At 48.2% G+C, this 25758-nt stretch overlaps 2 protein-coding genes across 10 annotated transcripts in view; one reads left to right on the top strand and one right to left on the bottom strand.

Moving 5' to 3' along the window:
- The first annotated feature begins 1030 nt into the window (after positions 1-1030).
- The window catches only part of LOC146355606 (uncharacterized), a 151874-nt gene continuing 127146 nt past the window's right edge, over positions 1031-25758 (top strand). Inside the window, 2 exon segments of the mRNA XM_084830636.1 lie at positions 1031-1109; positions 6758-6871. Of these exon segments, the coding sequence (XP_084686762.1) occupies positions 1104-1109; positions 6758-6871 (120 nt within the window). The 5' untranslated portion in view covers positions 1031-1103.
- LOC146355611 (uncharacterized) lies at positions 7291-24238 on the bottom strand. 9 transcript variants are annotated; one of them, XM_084830798.1, is made up of 4 exons: positions 23106-23319; positions 21454-21641; positions 19865-19988; positions 7291-11530 (listed from the first exon to the last, which is right to left on the bottom strand). In XM_084830798.1, the coding sequence occupies exons 3-4, from the start codon at positions 19950-19952 to the stop codon at positions 9963-9965; spliced, it is 1656 nt and encodes a 551-aa protein (XP_084686924.1). In that variant the 5' UTR covers positions 19953-19988; positions 21454-21641; positions 23106-23319; the 3' UTR covers positions 7291-9962. The 9 variants fall into 9 exon arrangements, with proteins under 9 accessions (XP_084686924.1, XP_084686928.1, XP_084686926.1 ...); XM_084830802.1 differs by having other exon boundaries at positions 7291-11527; positions 23106-23291; XM_084830800.1 differs by having other exon boundaries at positions 21210-21641; positions 23106-23193.

The following is a 25758-nucleotide window of genomic DNA, read 5'->3' as shown; positions in this document are numbered from 1 at the left end:
TCACAGTAGCGGGCGGGGGGGGGGGGAGGGGGGGATCTTCTTAGCAACAATACATACTTGTGAGCTGTATCCCTGTTGTAATGCAAAGCATTTTGGGTTGAGTGAGCAATGAAGGGCGCAATCCTATGCACGTTTGGACAGAAAACAATCCCACAACTCCCAGCGTGCCCCAGCCAGCATGCTGGGAATGCCCCAAAGTCCCATTAGCTGTACAAAGGCCTGCTCCTGATGGAGGTGAAAACTGCTAGAACTGGTCTGCTGATATGGAACAACTCAACTTTGCATTTTTGGACTCTCCTTGGGGCATGGTGATGGAGACTGTCACGAGGAGGGCCTGCACTTCAAAATTTACCATTACACCACTGCCCTTGGGCCTCGTAGTGAAAAGGCCGTGGGCTGGATTGCATGACTGCTGCAGGCCACCTCGGCTTATTTAAGCTACGGTGGGTTACGGCGCGTACAGGCCGCCTATGGAATATTCCAGCGGTGGCTTATTGTGCCATGTGAACCCGGCGAGGGCGGCTTGTGTTCGGGTTAAACAATGCTCGCAGAACTCATGGGCCGCTCTAGGGCTATGTGAGTGTTGTTTAACTCTTGCATAAGCTGCCCTCACCGGCTCCGCACGACAGAGTAAGCCACAGCTGGGACATTCGAAGGGTGGCCGGCACGCACCGCAGCCCACGGTGGTCCTGTGTGTGTGTGTGTGTGTAGGTGCTGTTTTGCGCCACACGTCTGGCTGCTGTGATCCTGCAAGACAAAAGTGCCTCGGCTCTCTGTTTTCGTGCAGCGGCGGCAAACTGCTGGATCCCTGGGTTCGCCTGTTTTTGCCGCACATCAACATGGGTCTGAGCTTTCCTTTGAGGATGGATGGCAGGAGGGTCGGCGGGCGGGCGGGCGGGCGGCGGAGGGGAAAGGTCCTGCACCCGACTTCTCCCTTGCTTCCAAGCGCGAGGACTACAATTCCCAGCAGGCAGTGGTCGCGCCACTTGGACGTCCGGGCAGTTCCTGCTGGCCCCGGAACGGTTGTGCTGTGCAAGAATCGCCGCCGCCGCCGCCGCCACGCGAGAGCGCTTGGCAGAGGAGCCGGAGCCGGCTTGTCGTCGATGCTGGTTAGAGACGCGCGGGGTCGTCCCGTCCAACCTGGCACGGAAGGGGCGGGAGCTGTCGGGGCGGCTCTGCCCCTCGGAGTCTGCGCTGTCCGCCGGGGGAGGCGGGACGCTGCCTCCTCCCTGAATTCGCCCTCGGGGGGAGGTCCGGCCCGGCAACGGGGTGGGAGAATGCGGGCCGCTTCGAGGACCGGGCGAGAGCGCAGAGGACACGGAGGCGCGTGGAGCGGAGAGCCCGTCTCGCGCGCTTGGACAGCCGGGGGCGGGGCGGGGCGGGGCGGGGCGGGGGCCTTGTGGATGGTGCGTGAGAAGCGCGAGCCGAGACCGGAAAGGGGGAAGATGGGGAAGAAGCGCGGCTGGACTCAGCCGGCGCTGGCGCAGCGCCTGGCAGAGAACCCAGGGCGCAGTCCTGTGCCGCTTCGGACGGAAAGGAGCCCCACAGTTCCTGTGCTGGCTGGGGAATGCGGGGCGCCGCGGGACGTTTCTGTGGCCAAGCATGCGTAGGATTGCACCGTAGAGGGGTTTAGAATAATAAAGGCCTCGAGTTGGAAGCGGACTGAGGTTCATGAAGTTTACAGCTTCGCCCCCCCCGCCCCCCGCCGGGGCTCAGAACTGGAAATGGAAGGGGCTTTTTTAATTATTTTATTTAGGATAACAGTTATATCCCGCCTTTCCCCCCTCTTGCACGGAACCCAAGGTGGCTTACATGGCCTTCCTCCTCTCCATTTTATCCTCACGACGACCCTGTGAGGTAGGTTAGGCTGAGAGTCACTGACTGGCCCAGAGTCACCCAGTGAGCTTCATGGATGAGTGGGGACTAGAATACGGGTCTCCCCAGTCCCAGCCCGACACTCTAACCGCTACACCACACTGGGATTGGAGATCATCCCATCCAAATCCTCTCCACAATCCCTCTGGTGATCTACAAATTGATGCAATCCACACCACAAGTCAGTCACAAACTGAGGGCGAATGCGTCACAGGAAGGTATTTGTTTTGTATTAAAACATCTCTTCCTTCAGATCCGTCCACAAAACCACCTTTCTCCACAAAGCATTTGACACAATCCCTTAAATTCCCATGCCCTGCTGCAGCCATCCCTGACCTGATGCCCTCTAGATGTATTGGAATACAACTCCCATTGTCCCCAGCGTGTTTGATGGGTACAGATCGGGAGGGCACCAGGTTGGGAAAGGCTGCCCTGCTGTAACTTATTACCTGTATCTAGGCTTAAGCATTTGCAACTGAAACAACCGCATACCATAGAATCATAGAATAGTAGGGTTGGAAGGGGCCCATGAGACCATCGAGTCGCTTCCCTGTTCACTGCAGCCTCTACTTCCATCCCCTGTCAAATTCTATATGGAAGCTCCTCAGGGCAGGGGCCTCCTTTTGTACTGTGTTTCTCCCCCGCAAATTATTTAAAACCTATTGACCTGAAAGAACACCCCTCCAACCTCTCCCACCTCTCTTCTCCCCCGTACCCATACACCAGACATACATACATTTCATATAGCTGCAGGTCGCGTGAATCCTCTCCAGAAACCAAAACTCATCAGAAGAAAAAATGTAGATATACCCACATATATGAGTTCGCCGGCTGGATGCGCTTGATCTTGTCTGATCTCAGAAGCTAAGCAGGGTCAGCCCTGGTTAGTACTTGGATGGGGGACCGCCTGGGAATCAGGCTTCCTGCACTGAGCAGGGAGTTGGACTCGATGGTCTGGCAGGCACCTTCCAACTCTATGATTCTATGTGCTCCTGTCACACTCACTCTCATTCAGACATACATACACTCTTGTAAATTGTCCTGGGCCAAGCACACTGATGGTGCTGTATAAAGAACATTATCAATAACAACAACATGCTCCTTTCCACAGTTCACTATGGCTTACAATAACAATTAAGGGTGCAATCTCATCGATTGCCCCTCGGTGACTGGAAGCCCCCAAACTCGGAGGCGTCCGATCGTCCAATGCAGGGTGGGAGGAGCGGCAGAGGACATCTTCACCTCCCTGTCCTCCTGCCCCGCAGATTTCACTAGATGGGCTTTTTAGCAAGGGTGCTTTGGAGGGGGAGGGAAGGGTGCTGGAGGAGGCTCAGGATAACTCGTATCCTGGCCTCTCTGGCCTCCACCCTTCCCCACGCACCGGAGCACCCTCTTTCCTCTTCCTCCGAGTCGCCCTTCCAGCCTCGGAGGGCAGCTGGTGTGGTTCTTTCTGTGCTGGCTGCAAGGGGAGGGGGGATCTCAGGATTGTTCGCTGTCCCCAACATCGGAAGGGGGACTGCGAAGAATCCTGTGGTCCCTGGGACGCTCACCCAGGGATCATAGGACAGCTCCCTAAACAAGTTAAAATGTCATAAAACAGGAATCAAGACAGAACAGACAGCAACCCCCCTGCCCTGGCCAACCGAACTAAAAGCAGAGGAAAGAGGTGTTTCCAGCAGGGGTACTGCGTTTGCAGCCAGACAGCCACAGGCTACAGGGAAACGAAGCCTCCTCTGTACATGGATCATGCCGTTATGAAGGCAGAACAAGGAGTGGCATAGTAGTAACAACAAAGAAGACTAGGGAGAACTGAAACGCCACCTAAGCTGTAGATCAGTGGCATGGGATTTCCAGATAGTTTTGAATGGGAAAATTTTCTGGAAAAGTTTCTTCTGAAAATACTTTTTATTCTATTTTTATCTTTATAAATGAAATAAACAGTACCAACAACCTAATCAGTACCTAGAGTTTCCCAACAATACAGTATTCTTAGGAGGACACAGCAATAACGAAAAGGGGGGGGGGATGAAAAAAGAAAACAGAAAGAGAAGGAAGAAGAAAACAAGAAAATGAAAAAAAATTAAAAAGTTACTTAAAAGGATTAAATTTAAACTCCGCTATACACAAACTTCGAATACCATTCTACTTAAAAGTTATACCTATAACATTGGCAATATTATAATTCTGTACAGCATAGATAATCAACCTTACATTTCAATATCATGTCATCAGTCTTAAAGCAAGGAAGCAACATGAATTGAAGCCTACAATTCATTTCCAGTAACCATATATTGCCCTTCAGTTAACATATAATAGTAGAGCTTAACAATTTAACCAGCCTAAAAGATTACTAACCAGTCTCATAATAATGATAGTAATAATAATAAAAAAGGAAGGAAATTAGAAAGGATAAATAATAATAACAAATCACAAATAAATTTTATATTGGTGTATAATAATAAAGCTTAAAATCAACCTTACAGCAATCACTAACGTATTTTGTACTAGATATATAAATGAGTGTGCACATTTCTATACACCCTCAAACAGTAATTTTAAGTACAGTATATCATATCCATTTAAAGAGAAAGGATTTAAAAGAAAAGGGGAAAAAAGAAAAAAGAAAGAAAAAAGATGAATAGATATGAGCGATTATCTCTGGCCTAGCCTGGATCTTACAGACTAAACATAACCAGTTGACAAAACATGTTTATAAATTCCAGTTCATGGGGCTGGAACAGAAGTCTCACGCATTTTTCCGATTAGCCACGCCTCCGCCATTTCGTGATTTAGAAACTTCCTCATCTGACCTTCAGCAAAATGCAAAATGTAGCAGGATATTTTAATAAATAAGCCAGACAGCCACAGGCTACTGGGAAAGAGAGCCTCCCCTGTACATGGATCATGCTATTATGAAGGCAAAACAAGAACTGGCATACTAGCAATAGCAAAGAAGACGGGAGAACTGAAACGCCACCTAAGCTGTAGTTCAGTGGCATGGGATTTCCAGATAGTTTTGAATGGGAAAATTTTCTGGAAAAGTTTCCAATGCAAATTACCTTTATTTGCATAGGGTCATTTGCACAGGAACATTTCCGGTTTGCATCTGAAAGTGTTCTGATGCCTAGAGCAGATGTTTTGGCCTACAACTCCCTTCATCCTCACTGTTGGCTATGCTGGCTAGAATTGATGGCAGCCACAGGCCAAAACATCTGAAGGGCCACAAATAGCCCAATCCTGCCCGAGAGAGGTCTAATTTAGCATGTTTATTTTGCTTGCATCTAGTGAACAACAGAGCTTTAAAAGAGTACTCCATGTTCATTTTTTGTCTCAGTAACAAGTATTTGACCTGAAATATTTGAGGGGGGAAATGAAAACACACTTAGTATGTTTTAAATGTTATATTACCTAGAATTTTATATTACGTAGAAAAAACAAAGTTACTCAAAACATTTGACATAACTGATTTTAGCAACCCAAAGAACTGTGCATGATATGCTGACAACCACTCATCTATTTCAAAGGTTGCTGGGGCACCTTTGGTTTTGCTGTCCCTATTTATTAGTTCCATGTCACTCTGAGTCAGATGCGTATTTCAATGACGTATATGTACGCTAGGGATAATCACCCGTAAAACATTCATCACAACTTTGAAACTGCCAAGCTTGCCCAGTATTTGCATTTGGCATACATGCATTTTTACTAATGACCTTATGAAACGGGAAATTTTCCATGGGAAAATAAAGCACTGGAAAATTGTCTGCCCCACATCACTGCTGTGGTTTGGGGTACAAATTGGACTGAGTTATAACTTGGGGAAAAGCCAATTGGATTGGGAACCTGAGCACCTGCTTTGCATGCAGAAAGTCTTGGGTTCATCCCTTGACATCTCCAGGTAGGGTTGGGAAAACTCCTTCTTGAAACCCGATAGAGAGGCGCTGCCAGTCAGTGCCCTGTAGCCAATACCGGGTTAGAAGGGCCAATGGCCTGACTGTATAAGGTAAGAGCTTCCTATGCTTGTAAATTAACATGTTTTCTCCCTGTCATAATGCTAGGACCCAATGGGGTCATCCCATGAAGCTGATTGGTGGGAGATTCGGGACAGATGAAAGGAAGGGCTTCTTCACGCAGCACACAGTTAAACTATGGAATTCACTACCACAGGATGCAGTGATGGCCACCGATTTGGATGGCTTTAAAAGGGGATTGGATAAATTCCTGGAGAAGGCTATCAGTGGTTACAAGTCCTGAGGGCTATATGCTACCTCCAGCATCAGAGGCAGTATGCCTATGTACACCAGTTGCTGAGGAACATGGGCGGGAGGGTGCTGTTGCGCTCATGTCCTGCTTCTGGGTTTCTCGTGGGCAGCTGGTTGGCCACTGTGTGGACAGAATGCTGCACTAGATGGACCGTCGGTCCGTTTCAGCATGGCCTTTCTTATATTCTTACATTCTTAACTGGTAGCATATTTCAAACGCAGCTCCTGAAAACACCCTACCCCTTCAATCTTGCTAGTAGTGTCTGGAACTTGAAAAAGGTGTGTGCGCTCCTGCCGCTTTGAGGAGGAAGAAGGTTGGGAGGTGCATTGCACAGGGGGCTTCCGTGCTTAGCACGGGTTGATGACATCATCAGTTTGTGCCTGTGCAGGTTGTAGGAAGGCCCCCCCCCCCCACAGGTGCAGTATTATGGCCACCAGCCCAGAGCAGAAGCTCTCACCTCGCTTGAGGCTTCTGCGGTTGTTAAAAAGGGGATTTCTTTCTCTTACCAGTGATGGTAAGACTGCAAGGAAAATCGTAACATGTAGCTGCAGGGACAGTTGTGGGTCGAGAATGGTCAAGAAGTCTAGGGTGTTAAATGAGTGATGATTCTTCGTTGTTGCAGAAGCCAGTGGCCTTTGAAGATGTGGCTGTGTATTTCACGAAGAGGCAGTGGGGCCTGCTGGACCCAAACCAAAGAGCCTTGTACAGGGAAGTCATGCTGGAAAATTACGGGAATGTCTCCTCTCTGGGTAAGGACCTGCCTTCTTCATTGGATAGGATCCGGAAGACTTTGCAATGACCTAGTTTGCACATAATGACAACCCAGACTATGGAATCCTGGGTTTGACCTTAGAACTATGGGTTAACTATGGGTTGTTATGCCAGTGTGGAGCAGTATGGAGAAAAGACAGTAAAAATATTGTATCAGTTACCTTGGGGGCATATCCTGCCAGGGTTGAACTTGGGAGCCAGGCAAAATTCCTCAGGCTCCATCCGCCAGCGTAAAAATTTAATTAAGCTGTCACTGTAACATCAGAGATGTGGCAGATAATTTATGAATATTATGTATGTGATCAGGGATGTATGCCTATGTACACCAGTTGCAGGGCAACATGCCTGGGAGGGTGCTGTTTCACTCATGTCCCGCCTGTTTGTTTTGCATGTGCAGCTGGTTCCCTGTGAACAGAATGCTGGACTAGATGGGCCTTTGGTCTGATCCACCACAGCTGTTCTTATGTTCTTTACCAATCCCATATCCTCAGGCAACCTGATCACCGGACCCAGCAACGTCAGCCGCAGCATCAGGGGTTTATATCTACTCATCACCCAGTGTGCTACAGGCTATCCGTCATCTGCCAGCAACGCCCCTCTGCATTCTACTTACAACAGTCTCCATGCAATAGAATGCATAGACACTGGTGTGAAAGGGCCGTGTTCAGAAACCAGTGGGAATATTTTAACCAACCTGGACGTTCTGTTCTTTGCTTGTAAGTGTCCGTACTTAAATAAAGAAATATCAGAGAGAGAATCCAACTGCTGAAATATACCTTATTAAGACGTTCTGTTGTAACACATCTAGCTTGGAGCACACATCCTTTTTTGTTGTAATTTGCGCTGTTCTATTCTTTTTCTAAATGACGAGAAAATGGATTTCTTAGAATTTGCATTGTTCAGTTATAGTTCTTGTCGTTTGTGTATGGACATAAACTTAATCAATAGATCCATCACATAAAAGAAAAACCATGGCTTAGATGTTTTTCTGTGCGGCAGAGGGATTACTTCACAATTCTTCCATGTCTGTGTTACCATCAATTACTACTGCTGGCAATGATCACTGTTTATTTTGCAAACACTTATGCTTTAATGTCATTCTCCCAGACTGTACATTCTGAATTTCATCTTTACAGGACTTCACAGGATCTTCACTTAACCCATGTGTATATATACCACTAAGGATTAGACACAACTGATGCGGCTGAGCCTAGGCCACAAAAGCTTATGTCTTTCAGGGGCCACAAGACACATGACTCTCACAGCCAAACTCACTGTTAGAATCAACATAAGCAAATTGGTACATACTTTGAATGTTAGCACAATTCACCATTTAGATACATAAAAAGCTAAAGCATTAGTATTTTAAAAAGCAATGATATTGAGTTATCAAAAAAACCTATTACATCCAATGGTACTATAACATACACCTATTATATTGTTTCTGTTTGCATTGTTAAATGTAGGCCAGGTAGGACGGGGTTAATAGAGCGTCGTGAGTGAAAGGTGAGAGGGGCTTGTGTGAAGACTATAAAAGGAATGAGCTGCCAGTTAAAAGAGCAGGCAGGGCCTTGGGGACTGAGGAAGCTGTATCGAGTGAGTGGGGTTTGGGGAAGAGGATTTAGAAGGGGTGGAGTAGGTAGGAAGGTTAGGACCAAACATAATTTGATTAATAACAACATAGAACCCTTCTTGTATTCAGTAAGTTTTTATTTGTTTGTTTCTACAAAATCCCTCCTGTAGGTTTGCCTTATTTCGCTACCATTAGAAAAACCTATTTTCTTCTTACTGCTCCTGTACTGGGTGGAGGGAACCAGTTAGGCATTTGGGGTGTCTCTTTAACCCAGAGAGTAAAAGAGGCTGAAGCCGCGTGTGCCAGTGAGGACAACTGAGCAGCGGAGGGAGGCGTCCTGAGGGGGTTGTCTTCTCAGTCTCATCAGGCAGAAGCTAGAGAAGGCAGAACCCGGGGCAGGAGCGTCAGTCACCATCAGCTAACTCCTTCCCTTCAGACTTATCCCCTCATCCCAATTCCCCCCAATAATACTGTTGGCACTTAGCAGGCAGTACCCCTTCCCTGCTAAAAGGATCCTTGGAAGTTGTGGGTGGCGAGATACTTCAATGACATGCACCATGCCGTTCACATCCTCGGAGCACGGAGTTCCCTGCCACGTGCTCATGGCCATGCGCCACTCCGCAAAGTCTAGCACGTACAACTGCCTCTGCTGGCAGGGATATTTCTCAACTGCATGAATGCAGATTGCGTCCTCTGAGTTTAGAAAAGAAATGAAAACCATAGTCTTCATCAAACCAAACTGATCACAGAGCCTTTGCCACATTGGGCTTTGAATGGTTTCCCTTCTTCTGAGTGTTCTAATGATTAGAAAGATGGAAACCCTGAGTAAAGGTCTTACCACATTCATACCACTTACAATACTACTCATACCCCAGCTCCCTGAGCAGTGAGATTTGAGGGGCTCCAGATTTCACTTTCAAGACTGGTTTCCTTTAGAAGATCACAGGAGGCTTATCACCCTTGTATAATTGTTGTGCTTATTTACAAAAGTACAGATAGAGCATTGTGGAGATTTGCAACATGAAACACCCAAACGTATGTCTCAAAGTTCACTGGTCTTCCATCAGATTTCTCAGGGAATCACTATTTTGATATGATCCTTGCAGAGAGCAACTTTGCCACTCTGTGCCCCTTTCCCAAAGAAAACCCCCACAGGCTGCATGCCTTGATCTCTTTTTACACTGAGGGAATTAGCACATCTGATACGGAGGAGAAGAAGGTGGAGGAAGCAAACTGAATACAAAATGGCTCTGTCCTTTCTAAGAGTCCAGGTACTTAAGAGCAAACTCCATAAAAAAAAACCTTGGCCACTCTTCTCCCACTGCAGTATACTGCACCACAGAAAACTCTGCTACACAGGGTCCACCAAATCTTAAGTGCAGATTCTGAGGGTGTGCAGTTGGCTATAGAATGGAGAGGAAAGCACCGTCCATCTGCTTCCGTCAGCAGAAGCAGAGTATTGGATTTCACAACTAGCTTCTCCCTATAGTTCCTCGACGATATGAGTTCTATGATGTGTAATAAGACTTGAGCTAGCAGTAAAGCTTTTTCCACAATTCATGCATTTAAATGGTTTCTCCCCGGTGTGAGTTCTTTGGTGCTTATTAAGATTTCCACTTTGACTGAAGCTCTTTCCACATTCCATGCATTTATATGGTTTCTGCCCTGTGTGAGTTCTTTGATGTGTCCTAAGCGTTGACCTAACACTGAAGCTCTTTCCACAATCCATGCATTTAAATGGTTTCTCCCTGGTGTGAGTTCTTTTATGTTTAGTAAGTGTTCCATTCTCACTGAAGCTCTTTCCACACTCCATGCATTTATATGGTTTCTCACCTGTGTGAGTTGTTTGGTGCTTAGTAAGTGTTCCATTCTCACTGAAGCTCTTTCCACACTCCATACATGTATATAGTTTTTCACCTGTGTGAGTTCTTTGGTGCTTAATAAGATTTCCACTCTGAATGAAGCTCTTTCCACACTCGAAGCATTTATATGGTTTCTCCCCTGTGTGAGTTCGTTGGTGCTTAGTAAGATTTCCACTTTGACTGAAGCTCTTTCCACACTCCATGCATTTATATGGTTTCTCCCCTGTGTGAGCTCTTAGATGGAAAGTAAGATGAGAGGTTTGACTGAAGCTCTTTCCACAGTCCATGCATTTATATGGTTTCTCCCCAGTGTGAGCTCTTAGATGGAAAGTAAGATGAGAGGTTTGACTGAAGCTCTTTCCACAGTCCATGCATTTATATGGTTTCTCCCCTGTGTGAGCTCTTAGATGGAAAGTAAGATGAGAGCTCAGACTGAAGCTCTTTCCACACTCCCTACATTTATATGGTTTCTCCCTTGTGTGAGTTCGTTGATGTGAAGTAAGATGTGATCCCTGACAGAAATTCTTTCCACACTCTATGCATTTATATGGTTTCTCCCCTGTGTGAGTTCTTTGGTGCACAGTAAGGTTTCCACTATCACTGAAGCTCTTTTCACACTCCATGCATTTATATGGTTTCTCCCCTGTGTGAGTTCTTTGGTGCACAGTAAGGTTTCCACTATCACTGAAGCTCTTTCCACACTCCAAGCATTTATATGGTTTCTCCCCGGTGTGAATTCTCTGATGCACTTTAAGTGTTGACCTAGCACTGAAGTTCTTTCCACACTCTGTGCATTTATATGGTTTCTCTCCGGTGTGAGTTCTTTTATGTTTAGTAAGTGTTCCATTCTCACTGAAGCTCTTTCCACACTCCATGCATTTATATGGTTTCCCTCCTGTGTGGGCTCTGCAGTGTTTATTCAGTTCAGAATTATGGTTGTATATCTTCCCACAAACTGCAGATTGTTTCCTTTGCTTTGCTTTCAGATCTTCTTGTGACATCTGGAGTTCATGGCTGTCAGAACTCTGAGAAACAGCAGATTTCGTCTTCCTCTTCATTGTCAAGTTCCTCTGATGATATCTTGCTCCCCTTTGTTCCCCAAGCAACTCTTTCTCCTCTTCATGCTGGGTAGTTTCCGTTGACACCAGAGATGGCTCCTGATATTTCTCCTTGTCCTGCCCGTCATCTGCTTTGGGAGAAAAAGAACATCGTCTTAGGAGTTCATGGAAGAAATCAAAGATCTCACTAGAAATCAAGCCCAATTAGCTGCATTGCTACATGAGAACCAAGAAGAGACACCAGGCCAGGTAGACTGCTACTGACCTCGACCATCGTGCTTCCTGTCTGCTACCTGTGGCTGTTCCACATAAACTCTCTGAGGCAAGAGAACAACTGTGCCTTCTCAGAACCAGACCCTGGTCCCCATACTCTCTCTGGGAGATCTTCTGCCACCATTCCAAGGATTGCACCAGCTTCCTGCGGCAGGTGCATAAAAGGTGGGCATCCTTGGGACAGAGCTGCCATCAATGAGGTAGCACCAGAGTGGTTGTCCCTTTGTGGGAGCTAGTTCGAGGTGAATGAGGGGGAGGGCCATCTGGTCTGTTGGCCAGACTGGAGGAGGGAAGGGAGGGCCTGTGCATCTTCCTTCTTGTCTATGTATGAGTTACTAGACATACAGTTATTCCCCGTTGGCAATGTTACTTCTCCACCACCACAGCATCTGCTCAGCATCGCCTAGTGGAGCTTTTTTGGGTGGTCAGAATTCTGTTACACTCTAGCCCAGAAGACAACGTGGACTGCTCATGGACTTAAGCCCACTGGGACTAATTTGCACAACACTTTGCCCCTCCCAAACAGGTACTTAAGGCGGGGCTGCCAGAGGCAGCGCCTCGGCGTCGCGCAAAGTGCAACACTAAGTGCGCACTTAGCGTCGCACTTGGAGACGCATGGAACAGCATATGAAGACCCACCCACCGCCTCTCCAAAGGCACCAGCAGCCACAGATACCAGCAGCAAATAGCAGCAGCAGAGGGCAGCAGCTTTAAAGACCAGGGAGAAAGGGGCAAACGTAGATTTTATCTGCTCCTTCTTAGCTGCTGTTCTCTTTTATCTCTTTTACCTTTTATATTGTTGTATATTTTATATCTTAACATTTTAATATATGCCTAGGAGGACAATTGAGCAAGTCAGGGGGTCAGGGAGGTGCCACCATAACTGTGGTCATGGGCAGGGGGAGGTATGGCGTTGGGGGATTAACAGGCCAGCTGAGAAGAAGAGGGGCTAGACACCTGACAGCTGTCCGGTCTTCTGGTTCTTCCCCCAACCTGATGGTTCCTGGCAGCCTTACCAGTCTGCCCTTGGGCCTGGTGGTGCTGCTGCTGAATGCCAGGTCGGCCCAGAATAAAAACTCCCTCATCCATGATTTGATTGTGGATGAGGGGGCTGACCTGGTATGTATTACTGAGACCTGGGTGGGGGAACTGGGAGGGGTCACTCTCTCCCAGCTGTGCCCTCCTGGGTACTCAGTGCAGCACCAACACCGACTCAAGGGTCGGGGAGGGGGGGTTGCCGTGGTCTATAGGAATTCAATGTCCCTCTCTAGGCTTCCTGCTCATTCGAGTGCAGATCTTGAGTGTTTGTACCTTATGTTGGGTACCTGGGACAGATTAAGGATTCTGTTGGTGTACTGCCCACCTCGCTGCCCGTCAGATTCCCTGCCTGAGCTGACGGAGGTGGTCTCGGACTTGGTGTTGAGGACCCCTAGGATGATGGTCCTGGGGGATCTCAACTTCCATGCCGAGGCCGCTGTATCTGGGGCAGCTCAGGACTTCATGGCCGCCATGACAACCATGGGGCTGTCCCAACATATCATCGGCCCAATGCATATAGAAGGACACACGCTTGATCTGGTTTTCTTGACTGGGCAGGAGGATGGTGATCTGAAAGTGGAGGAATTAACATCTGTCCCTTTGTCATGGTCAGATCACTTCCTGTTGAGGTTTAGACTCCTGGCAGCCTTCCCGTTCTGCAAGGGTGGGGGACCTATTAAAATGGTCCACCCCCGGAGGCTAATGGATTCCAATGGATTCCAGAGGGCTCTGGGGGATTTTCCTGCTGGTATGGCTGGTGCTCCTGTCGAAGCCCAGGTCGCTCTGTGGAATGCAGAGATGACTCAGGCGGTTGACACAATCATGCCCAAACACCCTCTCCCTCTGAGCAGAGCCCAGCCAGCTCCTTGATATACACCTGAGCTGAGGGCAATGAAGCAAGAGGGGAGACGGCTGGAACGCAGGTGGAGGAAAACTCATGCTGAGTCTGACCGAACACAGGTAAGAGCTCACTATTGAGCCTACTCTGTGGCGGTGAGGGTGGCAAAGAGACCGTTCTTTTCCACCAGTGTTGCATCTTCTCACTGTCGTCCAGCGGAGATTTTCCAAGTAGTTCGCGGCCTGTTACATTCTGGGCCAGGGAGAGAGATGGTGGAACCCTTGGTGGCACGCTGTGATGATTTTGCAAGGCTCTTTGAAGATAAAGTCGCTCAGATTCATCATGAATTGGACACCATGATTAATGCAGTTCCTTCGGTAGAGGAGTTCAGAGAACTGTCTGGTCCAGTTTTATTGGATGAGTTTCAGTTACTGAGGCCTGAGGATGTGGACAAGGTGCTTGGCCAAGTCCGATCGACCACTTGTGTATTTGACATTTGCCCTTCATGGCTTATTAAATCAAACAAGGGGGGGATGTCCGGCTGGGTCCAGGAGGTTGTAAATTCCTCCTTGAGAGGGAGTGGTGCTGGCCGCTTTAAAAGAGGCGGTAATCAGACCACTCCTGAAAATGCCTAACCTGGACCCGGAGGATGTTAACAGTTACAGGCCAGTGGCCAACATCCCCTTCCTGGGCAAGGTGCTTGAGCAGGTGGTTGCAGGAGGCACTGTTGAATGAAAGGGATTATCTAGAACCATTTCAATTGGGCTTCAGGCCTGGTTTTGGAACGGAAACTGCCTTGGTCACCTTGTGGGATGACCTCTGCCGGGACAGGGGGAGTGCGACCCTGTTGATTCTCCTGGACCTCTCAGCGACTTTCGATACCATCAACCATGGTATCCTTCTGGATAGGTTGTCGGGGTTGGGAGTTGGAGGCACTGCACTGCAGTGGTTCTGCTCCTACTTGGATGGCCGATTCCAGAAGGTGGTGCTGCAGGATTATTCCTCTGTGCCATGGCAATTGTGCCATGGGGTTCCACAGGGCTCTATTTTAACCCCCGTGCTGTTTAACATCTACATGAAACCGCTGGGGGAGGTTATCAGGAGGTGTGGGCTATGGTGCCATCAATATGCAGATGACACCCAGCTCTACCTCTCTTTCTCATCAAACCCAGGTGAGGCAGTGGCTGTTCTGAATCAGCACCTGCGCATGGTAACGGACTGGATGAGGGTCAATAAACTGAAACTCAATCCAGACAAGATGGAGGTACTGTTAGTGGGTGGTTCATCTGCCCGGCTAGGTGATGTTCAACCTGTTCTGGAGGGGGTTGCACTCCCCCTCAAGGATCACGTTCGTAGTTTGGGGGTGCTCTTGGACCCAGAGCTGGCACTTGAGGCACAGGTGAACTCAGTGGCACGGAACACTTTTTATCAGCTTAGGCTGGTCTACCAACTACGCCCTTATCTGGACAGAGATACAGTGATCCATGCTCCGATAACTTCTCGTCTGGATTACTGCAATGCGTTATACGTGGGGCTACCTTTGAAAACAGTCCGGAAACTTCAGCTGGTCCAAAATAGGGCAGCAAGATTGTTCACAGGGACTGGCCAGCAAGCTCATATTACGCCAGTACTTTTTCAGCTGTACTGGCTGCCAGTCCATTTCTGGGCCCGATTCAAAGTGCTGGTATTAACATTTAAAGCCCTTAACAGCTTGGGGCCAGGTTATCTGAAGGATCGCCTCCCCCCATATGTGCCTGCCCAGACCTTAAGATCATCCTCAGTGGCCCTTCTCCATGAGCCCCTGCCAAAGGAAGTGAGGTGGGTGGCTACTAGGAGAGCTTTTTTCTGCTGTGGCACCCCGGCTGTGGAATGAGCTCCCTAGGGAGGTTCACCTGGCACCTACATTGTATTCCTTTCAGCGCCAGGTGAAGACCTTTTTATTTTCCCAGGCATTTTAGCATTTTAGCTTTCTAGACTTTTAGCTTTGCTGTTTTAAATCTGTATTTTAAATCTCTGCACTGCTGCTAGGTTTTATTGTGGTTGTATTGTTATATTGTGGTTTTAATGTTCTATATATTTTAAATTGTTTTATTGTGTGCCGTTTGGTTTTTATTTTTGTGAACTGCCCCGAGAGCTTTGGTTATTAGGCGGTATAGAAATGAAATGAATAAATAAATAAACTTTGCAGATAAAACCGATAGTATCTGTGCTGGCAGGTGATGAATAGATTTAAGGAATTAGACCTGATAGACAGAGTGCCTGAGGAACTATGGATGGAGGTCCGTAATATTGTTCAGGAGGCAGCAACGAAATCCATCCCAAAGAAAAAGAAATGCAAGAAAGCAAAGTGGCTGTCTGATGAGGCTTTACAAGTAGCTGAGGAAAGAAGGGAAGTGAAAAGCAAGGGAGAAAGGAGAAGATATACCCAACTGAATGCAGATTTCCGGAGAATAGCAAGGAGAGACAAAAAGGCCTTCTTAAATGAACAATGCAAAGAAATCGAGGAAAACAATAGAATGGGAAAGACTAGAGATCTCTTCAAGAAAATCAGAAATATCAAGGGCACGTTTTGTGCAAAGACGGGCATGATAAAGGACAAAGAAGGCAGGGACCTAACAGAAGCAGATGAGATTAAGAAGAGGTGGAAAGAATACACAGAAGAACTATACAGGAAAGATCTGAATGTCCCTGATAGCCATGATAGTGCGGTCACTGAACTTGAGCCGGACATCCTCGAGAGTGAAGTCAAGTGGGCCTTAGGAAGCATTACTAACAACAAAGCTAGCGGAGATGACAGTATTCCAGCTGAGCTTTTTAAGATCCTAAAAGATGATGCTGTTAAAGTGCTGCACTCAATATGCCAACAAATTTGGAACACTCAACAATGGCCACAAGACTGGAAAAGGTCAGTTTACATTCCAACTCCAAAGAAGGGCAATGGCAAAGAGTGTTTACACTACCGTACAATTGCGCTCATTTCACATGCCAGCAAGGTGATGCTCAAAATCCTACAAGCTAGGCTTCAGCAGTATGTGAACAGAGAACTACCGGAAGTACAAGCGGGGTTTTGAAGAGGGAGAGGAACTAGAGATCAAATCGTCAACATTTGCTGGATCATGGAGAAAGCAAGAGAATTCCAGAAAAACCTCTATTTCTGCTTCATTGACTACACTAAAGCCTTGGATTGTGCGGATCACAACAAACTCTGGCAAATTCTTAAAGAGATGGGAGTACCAGACCACCTTACCTGTCTCCTGAGAAACCTGTACGAGGGTCAAGAAGCAACAGTAAGAACCAGATATGGAACAACCAATTGGTTCAAAATTGGGAAAGGAGTACGACAAGGCTGTATATTGTCGCCCTGCTTATTTAATTTATATGCAGAGTACATAATGAGAAACGCCAGGTTGGATGAATCACAGGTTGGAATTAAGACTGCCGGGAGAATTATCAACAACCTCAGATACACAGACGATACCACCCTAACGGCAGAAAGCGAAGAGGATCTAAAGAGCCTCTTGTTGAGGATGAAAGTGGAGAGTGCAAAAGTTGGTTTGAAACTCAACATTAAAAAAACTACAATCATGGCATCTGGCCCCATCACTTCCTGGCATACAGAAGGGGAAGAAATGGAAGCAGTGACAGATTTTATTTTCTTGGGCTCCAAGATCACCGCAGACGGTGACTGTAGCCATGAAATTAAAAGACGCTTGTTCCTTGGGAGGAAAGCTATGGCAAACCTAGACAGCATAGTAAGAAGCAGGGACATCACCTTGCCAACAAAGGTCCGTCTAATCAAAGCTATGGTTTTCCCAGTAGCTACGTATGGCTGTGAGAGCTGGACTATAAGGAAGGCTGAGCGCCGAAGAATCGATGCTTTCGAACTGTGGTGCTGGAGAAGACTCTTACGAGTCTCCTGGACTGCAAGGAGGTCAAATCAGTCCATCCTAAAGGAAATCAACCCTGAGTGCTCACTGGAAGGGCAGATACTGAAGGTGAAGCTCAAATATTTTGGCCACCTAATGCGAAGAGAAAAGTCACTGGAAAAGACCCTGATGCTGGGAAAGATTGAAGGCAAAAGGAGAAGGGGACGGCAGAGGATGAGATGGCTAGATAGCATCACCGATGCAATGAATATGAACATGAGCACGCTCCGGGAGACAGCGGAGGACAGGAAGGCCTGGCGTGCTCTGGTCCATGGGATCACGAAGAGTCGGACACGACTGAACAACTGAACAACAACAACAACCTGTGCTGGCTTCGATGCCATACTTGATCCATGTCTGGTGGATGTAACTTTGGCTGCTGTGTGTCCAATCACAACGGGTACTTTTCCACTGGTACAGCACAATGATGTGGACAGGATTCCTGGAGAGATGAGGCCCGCCACTCGTGTGCTGGACCCTTGCCCCCGCTGGCTTATACATGCAGCCATGCGCTGGGGACTGGCTGAGAGGGAAAGGGTAGTGGTGAATACCTCTTAAAGGCACGGTGTGATTCTATCGTGGCTAAAGGAGGTGTAGAGACTGGCTGGTGTTGGATACTTCTGCTGAATACGGGAGTATAAACATTTCCTCCCATACCCAAGACGGTAAATTTCTTCCAGCAATGTATACTGACCAGGACTGTATCTAGCTCTATTTCAAGACAGAGTTTTAACACTACGTCCTACTTCATCATGCCAGTCTTGGACACTTTCCAGCCTGTCTACAATATTCGTTTTTGTTCATTCATTCATTCATTTTCTAAACCCACCAATAGCTGAAGCTCTCTGGCTGGTTCTTGGGCAAGGTGCTGGAGCGTGAGGTGGCTTCTCAGCTCCAGGGATTTCTGGATGACATGGATGATCTAGATCCATTTCAATCTAGCTTCAGGTCAGGCTATGGGACAGAGACAACTTTGGTCACCTTAGCAGATGATCTACACCAGGAACTGGACCTTTCTGCAGCTTTCGATACCATCGACCATCGCATCCTTTCACGGCGTCTGTCTGAGATGAGACACAGAGGCGCTAGTCGCTCAGGTCCGTCTTGGAGGTCCGATTTCAGAAGTTGGTGCTGGGGGATTCCTGCTTGAAGCCAAGGAAGCTTTTCTGGTTCTGAAGCAGGTCTCAGGTTGGTAATGGAGTGGATGGTGGCAAATACATTCAAGCTTAATCCAGACAAGGTAGTGGAGTTGCTGCTCAATTGAAAAGGAAATCAGGGAGTGGAGATTCGTCCTGTGCTGGAAGGCGTTACACTCCCTCTGAAGACTCAGGCTCACAGTTCGGGACGTAGCCCTGAACCCGGATGTCCAGGTCTCGGCAGTGGCCAGGAACACATTTGCACACCGCGCACATTCCTAGGGTGTCTGATCTGGCCACGGTCACCATGCCTTATTTACAGCCTGCTTGGACTACTGTAACACGCTGTGCATGGGGCTGCCTTCAAAAACTGCTCAGAAAGTTTTCCTGGTCCAGAATGCTGGAGCCAGACTGTTGATGGGGCTGGTTATAGGAAGTGTGCTATCCTACCACTGACAGGCAAGGAACGCTTCATTCAAGAAGACCTTCTGTCTGTAAGTCTGTTAAGAGGGGTACTGTTTTTATTCTGTAATGGTCATGCTTGTATTGTATTTGAATGTATTGTTTGAATCCATTTTAATGGTGCCTATAAGCCGCCTTCAGTGTCATGTTTTGGTAGAAGGTACAAATCAAATCAAATCAAGCTCTGCATTCCGTTGGCGGACATGCCATGTGGCTGATTAAGCTCAACAATTGAAGAGAAGATGAAAAGTTCTCCAAAAAACCTCATTCAATTGCCAGACAGGAAATAGTTCCACTCCAAATCTAAGCAGGCACCTGCCAATCGCTCTTCTTCATCGGAGTCCTGGACAAAGTTATCTTTTCCTTTTTCCAGCTGGGAGTTGGGGCCTAGTCTAGGAATTTCTTCCAAAGAAAGAGACAGGCTGGCCACTACAAAATCTTCAGGCATTCTGAGTGCTATTTATTAATTTTTTCCTTTATACGTACCTCACATTAGTCACGCATTAACCTAGAACATTTCATCAATAAAATTTAGGTGCATACCAAAGAGCAGCCATGACTCAGCTCAAGATGAGAAGTTGCTTGAGAGCATCTCTGTCAACAGCCTGGTCAGCTTTGCCTTCCAGAGATCGACCAGGGCTTTGACAGCAGCAATGCCTCCTCACCATATGAAAAATCCTCCAGAACCCCCAAGAATCAATTAGTCTATGGGGAGGACCATCCCAACTGCAACGGCCAAGAAGAGTAATTCATCCTGTTGTCATGTATCCCATAAGGAAAAGGTATCCTTACCCAGAGACGCCACAGTTCCAGACTCCTCCAGCATGGCTCCGTTGGACAGAGTTCTTTGGCCTAGATCGAGGAAATAACTCTCCCCCATAGTAAAATATTCAGCTACCTCCTTAAAGGATGCTGGCTATGAGAGAAAGAAAGAAATCTGTACTAAGAAATATTCTCCTCCACATACTCTCATACTCTCCACAAGCTCTCAGCTAGGAATGGGACTTTTACCCTTTGTACACCTTTGGGTTTTCTGGCTTTAATTATTATAAGCTGCCTCAGGTTTGGGATGTGTGGTAAATGCACCACATAAATTAAGTAAAGGCGCAATCGTATGCATGTTTAGACAGAAAAAAAGCCTACCACTCCCAGCATTCCACAGCCAACCTGCAATTCTTGGAGTGGTAGGCCTTTTTTGTCTAAACATGCATAGGATTGCACCCTAAGTGGTATTTCATTGTCCCATCTTACTTTCCTTCATGATCTATGTTTACGAGTGCATAGACAGGGAAGAACCACGCCCAACACAAGGCAGCTGGGAAGGGGCGGGGAGCGCATTTTCTGGGAACGGAAAAATCCAATGGCTGTCCAGGCACTGTCTAGCAGCCGTAGGATTGCTCTCCCTATTTACTTATAATGATAAAGGGCAATCCCTAAACATATTTTATTTTATTTATTTCATTTCTATACCGCCCAATACCCGAAGCTCCCTGGGCGGCTCACAAAAATTAAAACCAAAAAATGCACAGTCAAACAATATAAAATATAACAACATTAAAGCCACAATATAACAATACAACCAGAATAAATCCTAGCCACAATTGTTGTGAACTGCCCTGAGAGCTTCGGTAGTGAAATCACTAAATCAATAATAGGATATGAGACTGGCCCAGATCCAAACAAGGTTGTTACTCAGGTCACTTTGGGGGTTCAAGGGCTGGGAGCAGAGGGCTTATAAGGAAGCCATGGAATGCAATGGGAGTGAAATGTTGGTTCACAGGCAGGCCTGTCTTTCCTTAAGGGGAGAAAGTTTTGCTGCCTGGAGTCTGAGACGCAGGCAATCGTGCTGCCAAAGCAGTGGCCATGTTGAGGAACAATAGGCCACTAGGAGAAGAAGCTGTAATGTTTGTTACTCCTCACAGCTAGCAGCTCCATGAGTCTGGGATAGTCCCGTGCACTTTTTGCAGGTTTCTGCCCGCCCAATCCCCTTCATGGATCACTGCCTTGTTGTGGCGAAGGGGCTTGCGTAACTCAGTGAAGCCATAAGCTATGCTGTGCAGGGCCACCCAAGACGGACAGGTCATGGCAGAGAGTTCTGACAAAATGTGGTCCACTGGAGAAGGAAATGGCAACCCACTCCAGTATTCTTGCCAAGAAAATCCCATGGAACGTATCACAAGGCTAAAAGATATGACACCAGAAGATGAGCCCCTCAGGTCGGAAGGTGTCCAATATACTACTGGGGAAGAGTAGAGGTTATTTCCAAGTAGCACCAGAAAGAGTGAAGCGGCTGGGCCAAAGCCGAAAGGACACTCAGCTGTGGATGTGTCTGGTGGTGAAAAGAAAATCCGATGCTGTAAAGAACAATATTGTTTAGGAACCTGGAACACTGATGCAATGAATATGGACTTGAGCACGCTCCGGGAAAGAGCGCAGGACAGGAAGGCCTGGCGTGTTATGGTCCATGGGGTCACGAAGAGTCGGGATATGACTGAACGACTGAACAACAACAACAACAACAAGCCCAATAGGTCGTTCACCAATCCAAAACCAAATTTCTAGTTGACATCTGAAAAGAAAGAAAAACGCCAATCAGAAGGCAAGGATGTTTAGGGCAGACAATGAATCACAAAGAGACTGAACCTTAGAAGGAAGACTTTGTGTTCAGCTCTTTCTGGTGTTTGTTCTGTTTTGCATAGCTCCAGCTTTTGCAAACACTTTTTTGGCAGTTTGGGGGCCCTTTAGGCCAAATTTGGCATGTTTGCCTTCTTTTTGAGAGAACAAGGAATTTCTCCCGCTGACCATATCCCTTCTTCAGTTTTTAGGGCTGCAGCTGGGCACTGTTTCTGAAATAGCTTTGGGGGCCTAGAAGCCTAGCTCCTGAGCAGCTTGATTTGGTTTTCCTTGCTATTTTATTTTCCTCACTGGTGAGGCTCAGACTTCACCACCTTTCTCCATTTTAAAACGTTCTCTTCGCTTTCTACCTGGATTAATTTTTCCTCACTAGACTTTGCTGAGTTCTGCACCCTGGATCCTAGGAGAGGTCTCCTTCAACCTTCCTCTAGGTCCACAAAAGCCTGTCCTTCAGATCTCTGCTTGGGACAGCTAGCGATACCTTCCCTTTAATCCCCTTTCCTTCCTTCCCTCTAAATGTTTGGACCAGACTGCTATATAGCTGAAAGCTTCAAACGCTGCATTTCGCTAGTTTGGACTAGTGGAAGTTTAAGTGGAGCAAAGTAACCATTCCAGTGCTGCTAGCTCGGCCTTCTACACTCCTGACATTGTTTTCTAACAGGCCCGAGCAGGTGTTAAACTGCAGCGTATTTGGCAGAGTGTACGCATGCATCTTCTTTGTAATCACTGCGTGTTTCACATTCCACTTCTCTATGCGACCTCCCTTTGCAGTCCTTTTCTCGATAGACCATTCATATCTCAAGACTTTCTGTGTGGCGGGTTTTCATTTGTTTAACGAGTTGAAACGCTATGCACGTTTTCCTGCTGAAGTTTTAAAACGCACGCTCCAGCAAATCGAGCTTTTCAGCAGCCTCCAGTCAGCTCTGACGGAGGCCAAGCCAGAGCCCCAGTTTGATGGCTGAGCTGGATCTGAAGCCAGGCGCTTCCGTCACAGCTCAGTGCGCAGGCACACGTCCATGCGCAGCGGAGGCCTGAAACTCGGGGGGCGGGGGAATATTGGGGGCAGCACGAAACGGGCGCCGGGGGGGGCGGCGGTAAGCGAGCGCGCTCCGGCAAGGCGCCCGGGGCCCAGCGGCGGACGGCGGGGCGGCCCCCTTCCTCCCGGCCCGGCCCGGCCCGCCGGCGCCGAGGCTGCTCCGATCGCGCTCCGCTCCTCCCGCTCCGCGGCGCAGAGGCTGGCCTGGCCGAGGGCGGGACGGCCTTCGACGCGGCCGGGGCAGAGGAAGCAGGCGGCTCTCGGGCCCCGCTCGGCCGCGGGTCTGCGTGGACCCGCCGCCCCCCGGGCCGAGGCAGGCTGGGCCCCCGGCCCCCGCCGCAGGCAGAGCCCCCCGCAGGGCACCTGGTCTCCGCGCTGCCCTCGCCACGCGCCGGCCCCCGCTCCTCGCGAGGAATCCCGCCGCAGCCTCCGCCCCTCCCCGGAAGGCCGAGGGACGCTTCGCCGGGGCCCGGGGGAGGCGCGCGCCGTGGCCCGCCCCGGGGAGGCGCTTTCCTGGCTGCCGCGCTCGCAGCGCGGCTCGGTCCCCCCCTGGCGGGGCCGAAGCGCAGACGCTGCCCCGCGCCCCGCGCCGGGACCGTGCCGCGGCAGCCCTCGCCCCCTCGCCGCGCCCCGGGTGGCTCCCGGCTGCGGACTTGGCCCCGCCGCGGTAGCGGGAAGCTGGGAGGGGGCCCTCCGGCTGCGCGGGAGAGGGAAAGCCGGCCATCCCCTCTTCCCTTGCTCAGGAGTGATGAACAGTATCATGCGGTTTGCCAGAATCCCCATAAGGTACTTGCGGCTCACCTGCCTTCCGCGGAATCCCAGAAGGTTTCCAGCCTGCCTACCCAGGCACTGGCCACGCTCGGCTTCACTTCAGGGGCCTGACGACCACAAGCCTGCAATCTTCTAGCTGGTTTTGAACCCAGGAATAGACAATATGGATGAAATGTGTGGGAGTGCAACCCCACGGCTTTCCTTATGTAACTCTCTTCCTCTCTGCTGCTCCCCATGCCCACCAGTGCCCAGGACCCATCCTGGAGAGGCCGTCGCTCGGTGGTAGAGCACATGCTTTGCACACAGAAGGCCTCTGCTTCAGTCCCCAGATAGGGCTGGAAAGAACCCTAGCTGAAACCCTGGAGAGCCACTGCTGGTCAGTGTCGGCAATACGGGGCTAGATGGACCAACGGTCTGACTCAGTATGAGGCAGATTTCCATGTTCCATCATTGTATCCTAGTGACCCAGATTCTGGGGACTTCAACCTGAGAGCCTTTTACACACAAACTGAGTTAATGAAAATTGCTCCCCACTCAAGGCCCATTCATTGGTGGGGTTTGCTGCCCCAAGGTGTGGCGACGGCCCGGAGCTTGAATATCTTTGAAAGAGGATTAAACCGGCCCATGGAGGGGCTGCAGTCTATCAATGGCTACTATTCATGACAGCTATGTACAGCCTCCATGTTCAGAGGCAATAAACTTCTGAGTTTGCGTGAGTTTGCTTAACACATACCTTTGCTCTCATTCCTTTATTATTACCTTTTTGTGGGACGTACTAAAACAAATGAAAGTACTTTCCCATTGGGAAACCATACCTGTCCATAGGGGAACATAGGACAGTACCTCCCCATAGAGAAACCATGCCTACCCATAGGGGAACATCACATCCTTAGTAGTATGAGCCGTATCATTCCTGTGTTGCACAGTTATAAGCCATAGTTTGAAATACACTTGGTACTGATACTGGGATTGGATGGTATTGTGTGTTTAGTGTGTTAAAACATCACATAGTCTTTATCCAAACCATTTCAAATATTCTCTATTACTGGGTTGTAACCGTTGTCTTGATCAGTAGGGACCTCACTCTGTTCTTACTGCCTGCTGCCACTCTAGAGTCAGTCATCACACTATCAGAGTTAGGATGGCATGTTGAACCTGATAAGACAGAGGCTCCGGGGGTAGGCAGTTCCCAGGTACAAGAATTAGGTAGATGGCCTGTTCTGCATAGGGTAGATCTCCCCGTGATTTAGCAGGTACATAGCCTGGGAGTACTCCTTGATTCCAAGCTGAGACTTTAGACCCATGAGCCTGGCAACATAGTCCATGCTCTGATAACTTCCCGATTGGATTATTGTAATGCTCTCTATGTAGTGGCTAGAGTCAGTCTTCATCTTAACAGATTCTGGAAGCCAGGCTGAGGCTTAATAGAAACTTTGGTGACTTGTTTGCAGTTTCTACTTCATTGCAGAACCTCTGACCTTACTCTGCTCCACCCCCTACCAACCTTTCAACCATCAACGATGAACACCATTCTTTGAGCGTTTCTTTATCACTGTGAGATCAGGCCAACAAGTACAGAAATGAGAAATTGTCATAATACCAGTATAGATTCATGCAACAACTCATATATGACTGGTTGGACAAGTGATCTTCCAGTGGAAGAAATGCTAGCAATTCTCAGGAGAGAAAACCTAGATGAAAGTAAAATTATTTTATTACCACTTGTGCTGCCAAAGGGAGGGGAGGTTTTAGTGTACTGTTCCTCCTCCTCTGTTCCTGAGCATGAGCACAATTATCATTTTGACCAGTGCAGATGGGTAGCAAGGGGGTTCAAATTTCCATCAACAATGTTTGCATCCTCCAGCTGTCTTGAAAAGGTACTGCTGTCTAAAGGACCCAGATGGGTCCTGGAAAGACTCACTGAATGGTTTCAAGAGATATGTCTTCTGCCTCAGGGAGTGCACAGATCCTAGAAAGTTGTACATTATCCACTGTTTGGGTGATGAAATATTACACCAAATATCCAGTCACGGTAACAGGAAGGATTCAAAGATGCCTGTTGCTGGCACTATGAAGCAGGGTTTTGGCAAAATGGAAATTTCATTGGAATCACACGAAAAACCAGTGAAAGGCCCATGAACATTTACAAAGAATTCCATCAATGGAGAGTTCTCATAGGTGTATGGCCATTGATCACCCAAAATCAAACACATGCAAAATGTATCATACAAACAGAACCAGAAAA

This window comes from Heloderma suspectum, chromosome 2, assembly GCF_057233095.1.
Source record: "Heloderma suspectum isolate Gila_16-S chromosome 2, 16-S_ref, whole genome shotgun sequence".
NCBI classification, from domain to species: domain Eukaryota; kingdom Metazoa; phylum Chordata; class Lepidosauria; order Squamata; family Helodermatidae; genus Heloderma; species Heloderma suspectum.
The sequence above is the reverse complement of the archived record's forward strand: the minus strand, read 5'-3'. Positions and strand labels throughout refer to the sequence as shown.